This window comes from Protomyctophum parallelum, assembly GCF_964188405.1.
Source record: "Protomyctophum parallelum genome assembly, chromosome: 8".
In the NCBI taxonomy this organism is placed as follows: Eukaryota; Metazoa; Chordata; class Actinopteri; order Myctophiformes; family Myctophidae; genus Protomyctophum; species Protomyctophum parallelum.
In genome coordinates this window covers 14299072-14306058 of record NC_139703.1, presented here as the reverse complement: position 1 = coordinate 14306058, position 6987 = coordinate 14299072, and the positions used below count along the sequence as shown (strand labels likewise).

Genomic DNA, 6987 nt, shown 5'->3' with positions numbered 1-6987 from the left:
GTGTCCTGGGATGAAAGCTGCGGCCGTGGAGAAGTTTGTTGACTCTTGAACTTGGATGGAAATGACGGACGATGAAGGTGAGCTCAGCTGCGAGCTCGATCGTGTCTGTGTGCTACCTGTCACCTGAACGGAAGCACAGATGAGCGAAGGGAAGTGAGGACCGTTTATAAAGGGGTGCGGACAAGGTAACGCAGATCTGATTGGAGCAGACGGATGATGGAGCATTACAGCTCTAAGTTGAACTAACGTTAACAACTAAAACTTTCAAGCACCAAACAATGTATTGTTTTTCTATTTTATGGTTCGATGTAGGTATGTGTGTGTATACCTGTGTCCTTTGTTCCGCAACATGTCTGAGCCGAGCTGTCTTTTTTCTGTTTTGTCCGTCATAAAATGTAAAAATCAATACAAATATTATTGGAAAAAAATGTATAGGAGGGCTAAGCAAAAGCTGACATTTATAAATTACATTTTCATCCCACTTTATTATATCTTTTTCTAACGTGTAATATGCCAACTTTAACAAAACAAGGAATACTTTCTGTTCTATACCATATCATTTTTATACCAATTATAAATGGTGCATTTCCAACCCCCAAAATGCAGTTAAACAAATTAACATGAAACTTTAATGATTAAAAGGAACTAAACTATTTAAAACAAAAGATAATTCTGAAAACAACACTAGTAATTATTAGGCAGTCTTTAAAAACAACCCATGGTTTTGTTTTATTGCTGTATAAAGGTAAGACCTAGTGGCACTAACACTACTGCTTCCTTACATCATTGATGCCTTGTGTCCACTGAGCACACTTGTTCTAGCTAGTAGCACTAAAACAGAGGCTTGTATGGTTCTAGATACTGCTGCTATGCATCTTAAAACTTTATTTTAAGGCGTACTTCTGCACAAATGAAAAATAAAAAATAAATTGGAATGTTTGCAGCTTCTAGTGTCTACTGCTAAACACAGGCTCAAGCCCCAGTGCTTCCATTTAGTTGAAAGCACAAACAAGTACTGTAAATGGCCACAAAGCCATACTCCACGTTGCATCAGCGATATGGCCAGCTCCTGCGTTCACACGTCTCCTGAGAATTCCCCAAATGTTTCAAACTTTTCTCATTCTCCTGGAGGGATTGTGAACCTGATGCGCTGGCTCAAAGCTAGCAAATGACATAGTAGGGGAGTCATAGGGCTGCTTGTGGTACATCGTATCACAGTGCGAGGGGACCTGAGGCAATACCCTGTTCACAGTGTGGAACAGAAGGGCTTTCTGATCCCCCTTCCAGTGTTACACACAGGAAAGAGACAATGCAAAGTGCATGCCAGTCAGCAGAAGAGGGCACCAGTCTTCATTTCAGTAGAGTATTCCATCTTCATATTTCTAATGTCAAGTCAATTATTTTCATATGCCAACACACTGCTCTTCACAAACAATGCCACTTACACATGCCCTTTAACCTCCACCCTACATGACCACTTGGGAGTGATGGACGATTCCTCTCAACAGCCATCTTGTTCTTGTGTCTATCTGCAGAGACGGAAGCCTGAGGTACCATCTGGGCCGGTTGGTTGACGGATCAAGTGATTGTTTGGACGAACTGGTTCTGATGTCTGCTGTGCATTTGCACGAATTTGTCTGTAGACGAATTAGACCGATCAAGAATTGCAGACAGAGACAGAGACAGAGACAGAGACACACACACACACACACACACACACACACACACACACACACACACACACACACACACACACACACACACACACACACACACACACACACACACACACACACACACACACACACACACACACACACACACACACACACACACACACACACACACAACCGCCTTGACTTGTATAATTATTTATAGGAAGGTTCAAGTTGAACACACACACACACACACACCCCATTATTGCCTACATTACAATTGATCAATCTAAAACATGTGTACCTTTCATGACATGGTTTGTCCTGGGCCACATCTTCAGAACTGGCACTACCTAATATTCTTCTCCGAGCCTCTGCATACTCTGCCTCCCGTTGTGCGAGAGACTTCATCTGTTGAGAAGGACGGGAGGAGGGAGCAGAATATCCTGTGGTTCCATTATTTGAAGGACGCTTCAAAATTCTAATTTGTGGCGGTGGTGCTGCAGGCAGAGAATCATCCTGAATTACAATCGCAGTCCGCACAGGTGAGCAACTTGAACTCAAACTTGACTTCCTACATAGCAGAGGCAGAGAAAGAAAAACATTGTTAATTAATAACTTGTGGCTATATACCTAGATACATTGTGTCATATAGATCTATTTTTTCAAAATCTTCCCTCTTCACTTACTTTGAGCTTTGACTTATTTTGAGCTTTGCCTCAAGTCTTCTCTCTATTTCCTGCAGAAAACAACAAGAACACAATATGAATATCTGGAATGTGAAAACATTGGATACGTTCATATCATATTACAATATCTAAGATTGTATGTTGCTTTCCTTCTGACAACGCAATTGTCAAACTGTGGAACTACTTAAAAATGTCTCTGTGCTATTAACTTATAATGAATACTTGAACTCCTTATTTCAGTGATTTTGTATTTTACATAGATTTCACACACACACACACACACACACACACACACACACACACACACACACACTCCAGAATAATAGAATATCATAGAATATCATTTTAGTATAATATTTATATCCAGTTCAGTTAAAGACGGCTATGATTGGTAGAGGCCAATGCGTGTATAACTAACTTTACAAGCAGTGAAAAAAATATTACATTCATTTCCAACTCAACTCAATGTTCGTTGTTGAAATGTGTGCGACTGTTGTTTCCGCAATGGGTGGGGCAAAAGTCTTGGGGTAAGAAATCGTTATATCGACCACCTTTGTCTTTCTCGATTGTACTACACAATTTAGATGAAGGAGCGAACATTTCTCCACGTCAGGAAGATGTTTTCGGTTAAATATCTAAATCAGAAATGAACGCAGTCCATCTAGCTGTGCTAATTGTGGCCTTGACAGTCCGTGCAGGAAGTCAAGCTAATCAGTACACATTTGAAACATCGAATATAAACCGATAAAGAAAACCACTAAACTACCTGTCTACGTGCCTCTGAATATGGAATCATCATTATGCAGCCTCGTAAAGTACAAAATAAAGCTTTCTTACCCCGCTATCTGCAGCTTCTTCCCAGTTCTCTGCAACCTCCTCATCCTCCATCATGTTTACAGATTTTTCCTTGGGTTCTTCTTCTTCTTGGCATTAGGTAATTTCCCATATCCGCTGAGGCCGTTACAGCGCTCTTGCGGTCTGTATTGGTAAAGCAGGCACATCAGTACATCAGTCTGCTTTCTATCTACACCTCAAAGGCTCGAAACCACGCACACACACCTTATTAATCAAATCTGGGAATACATTTCTTACCAAGAATTTTCTTCACCAATGTGTTTGTAAAGGTGTCTACTAACATATCCCACAGTGGTTTCTATTCAACCACCATATGGGGATTTCTGCCAGCTGCTGAAAGCTATCATTAACAACCAATATGGCAAAATGTTCTAAATTTAATTATACTTTAAGTAGCATGTGACGTGTCAAACTAGGGGGGTTTTCATGATTCTGTATCCATTCCAAGCATTAGTTTTGCACGAAAAACAACATGGGCTAAATTTGGCCATAGCCACTTGCCCAATTTTGTGCCCTTTATGCTGACCTAATCACATTTGTAATGACGGCTATGGCCGTTTTTAGCCCAAGGTGTGTTTTTCGTGCAAAACTGATGCTTGGAATGGATTCTGAATCATGAAAAACCTCTAGTTTGACATGTCACATCTACATAAAGCATAATGAAAAAAATATATACTTTCAGCAGTTGTCAAAAATGTTGGTTGAGTAATATTGTTTTTTTTGTTTTGTTATGTGTTTGTTTGGTTTTGTATTTCTTTGGTTGTGTTTTGTCAATGTTTTATATATATATATAAAAGAAAATTAATAAAGTACAAATCATTAAAAAAAAAGTTGGTTGAATAGAAACCAATGTGGGATATGTTAGTAAAGACACCTTTACAAACACATTGGTGAACAAAATATCTTCGACTTCCAGGATGAAATGAGTGAATGGTGACGTATTAATTGCCTTAATTGTACAGGACTGTAATCTGTTGAGCTCATTAGTTTGTCAGTTGTCTGAAATATATTTGAAACTATTGAATTGACAGATCAATTTTTGTGAGTTGAGCTTCACAAAAAAAACAGGAAAGAAACAGGTCAAAAGAAAGATAGCATATATGGCATTAAATGATGAATTTACAAATGGACAAAAATAATCAAATACATGTGTGTATAGTAGTATACATAATTACATAGTACTATGCACACGCGCGCGCACACCACACACGCACGCACGCACACACGCGCACACGCACACACACACACACACACACACACACACACACACACACACACACACACACACACACACACACACTCACACTCACACATAAATCATCCTCACCAGATGGGGCACTGTGAGCTCTGTGGCTCCTCGATCTTCCCTCCTCTCTAATCAAGACAAGCTCGTCCATGGCTCCGTCTTATGAGCAAATTTAAGACTTCCGCTCTGAGAGCTAGCAGATTTAAGACATCCGGTTGCCTTCAGAATAAAATAATATTTTTAATTCGTTAATTAAATAACTATTACGTTACATTATTAGTGTAAAAGTGTGTTCTTTTCGTTAAGAATCACCCAAAAAGGATTGTAGTTTAGCCCAGCCGGGCAATAGTTTATTATAAAGTCCCGTGCTAAGAGTAGTAATAAACAACCTGTCAGCTCAGTCTAGTGCAACCAACAACAGGTACCGTGCGTACCGTGCGTCACGCACCTGTATAAGCAAGGTTCCTAGGTTCCTATCTAAGCAATAAAGGTTCCTATTTCATCAAGCAATAATACACCTATTATAACAATTAGTATTATTATTACATTACAGTTATTGTAAAGACACACATTATGTTTCTGTGTAAAAATAAGTAATTAAATTACTAATAAGTAATTAAATAATAATAAAAGTTATCTAAATGGATAAATGCTATTCACTGGAGTGTATGGACTTTATAAAGTGGACACTGGACAAAAGAGGCCTCCGCGAGGCAACTATCTGGACATACCCACGCGTTCGGGGAGATGTCCTCTACCACACCCCACTCTCCGCTAAGCGGGAGAGGTGTAAAATTCACAGCAGCAGACCTTCTACTGTGGTCAATGCTGAAAAAAGTACCGTTTCCGGACCCAGAATGGACACTGGACAAAGAGGCCTCCGCGAGGCAACTATCTGGACATACCCACGCGTTCGGGGAGATGTCCTCTACCACACCCCACTCTCCGCTAAGCGGGAGAGGTGTAAAATTCACAGCAGCAGACCTTCTACTGGGGTCAATGCTGAAAAAAGTACCATTTCCGGACCCAGAATGGACACTGGACAAAGACGGCTCCGCGAGGCAACTATCTGGACATACCCACGCGTTCGGGGAGATGTCCTCTACCACACCCCACTCTCCGCTAAGCGGGAGAGGTGTAAAATTCACAGCAGCAGACCTTCTACTGTGGTCAATGCTGAAAAAAGTACCGTTTCCGGACCCAGAATGGACACTGGACAAAAGACAGCTCCGCGAGGCAACTATCTGGACATACCCACATGTTCGGGGAGATGTCCTCTACCACACCCCACTCTCCGCTAAGCGGGAGAGGTGTAAAATTCACAGCAGCAGACCTTCTACTGTGGTCAATGCTGAAAAAAGTACCGTTTCCGGACCCAGAATGGACACTGGACAAAGAGGCCTCCGCGAGGCAACTATCTGGACATACCCACGCGTTCGGGGAGATGTCCTCTACCACACCCCACTCTCCGCTAAGCGGGAGAGGTGTAAAATTCACAGCAGCAGACCTTCTACTGTGGTCAATGCTGAAAAAAGTACCGTTTCCGGACCCAGAATGGACACTGGACAAAAGACGGCTCCGCGAGGCAACTATCTGGACATACCCACACGTTCGGGGAGATGTCCTCTACCACACTCCACTCTCCGCTAAGCGGGAGAGGTGTAAAATTCACAGCAGCAGACCTTCTACTGTGGTCAATGCTGAAAAAAGTACCGTTTCCGGACCCAGAATGGACACTGGACAAAAGACGGCTCCGCGAGGCAACTATCTGGACATACCCACGCGTTCGGGGAGATGTCCTCTACCACACCCCACTCTCCGCTAAGCGGGAGAGGTGTAAAATTCACAGCAGCAGACCTTCTACTGAGGTCAATGCTCAAAAAAGTGCTGTGCCTTGGGGCATTGACATGAAATCACTGGCCTATAACATGCATTGCAAAGTAATACTAATTATTTTGGTAATTACTGGTGTTTGAACACTAATGTCTGCATCAATGACAATGGTAATGTCATTCACTATGTAGATGGGCCATTAACAGTAATAGTTTATTTTTACAGTGCTGTGTTTATACATTCCTCCAAACCCTCTTTCTGATAAAACAGAGCCTTTTAGTGCAGTGCAGTACTTAAACTATGTACTCAGAGCAATACATTTTTTCCTGTCAGCTCATACAATACACAATCTCGCTTTTCAGTCTCTGTTTGGTAAGTGTTGAGACTCACGTCAAACAGAACAGCTTTGGAAAACAAACAAGTGTAGAGACCACAGCTACTGGTATCAGTTTGTGTTATGAAATGAGGGCAACTGTCATAACACTCATATCTAAATGTGATAGCCATACCTCTACCATGAATTGCAAAGTACTGTAAGGCTAAGTATTTTTGCAGTGGACCAAATACATTAACCAGGTCTTGTTCATAGCTATGGACTGAATCCATTAGAACAACATCTAAGATTATGCTATCACCCTCCACTGTCTTTTTAGAGAAATCTACGACAATTGCTCCCCAATGAGTCTTTTGGAGGTTGACTGGCAATATT

At 41.4% G+C, this 6987-nt stretch overlaps 1 protein-coding gene across 1 annotated transcript; it reads right to left on the bottom strand.

Annotated features, from left to right (window-relative positions):
* Positions 1-465: 465 nt before the first annotated feature.
* LOC310863394 (SUZ RNA-binding domain-containing-like) lies at positions 466-3244 on the bottom strand. Its single transcript, XM_083771694.1, has 4 exons — positions 3182-3244; positions 2345-2394; positions 1960-2229; positions 466-1637 (listed from the first exon to the last, which is right to left on the bottom strand). The coding sequence occupies exons 1-4, from the start codon at positions 3233-3235 to the stop codon at positions 1526-1528; spliced, it is 486 nt and encodes a 161-aa protein (XP_083627820.1). The 5' UTR covers positions 3236-3244; the 3' UTR covers positions 466-1525.
* Positions 3245-6987: the final 3743 nt, after the last annotated feature.

Coding starts and splice junctions, on each gene's coding strand:
- LOC310863394 (XM_083771694.1), bottom strand. CDS start 3,235: ATGATGGAGGATGAGGAGGTTGCAGAGAACTGGGAAGAAGCTGCAGAT. Junction 2,395..3,181: donor AAGAAGCTGCAGATAGCGGG/GTAAGAAAGCTT, acceptor TGTTTTCTGCAG/GAAATAGAGAGAAGACTTGA. Junction 2,230..2,344: donor AAAATAAGTCAAAGCTCAAA/GTAAGTGAAGAG, acceptor TCTGCTATGTAG/GAAGTCAAGTTTGAGTTCAA.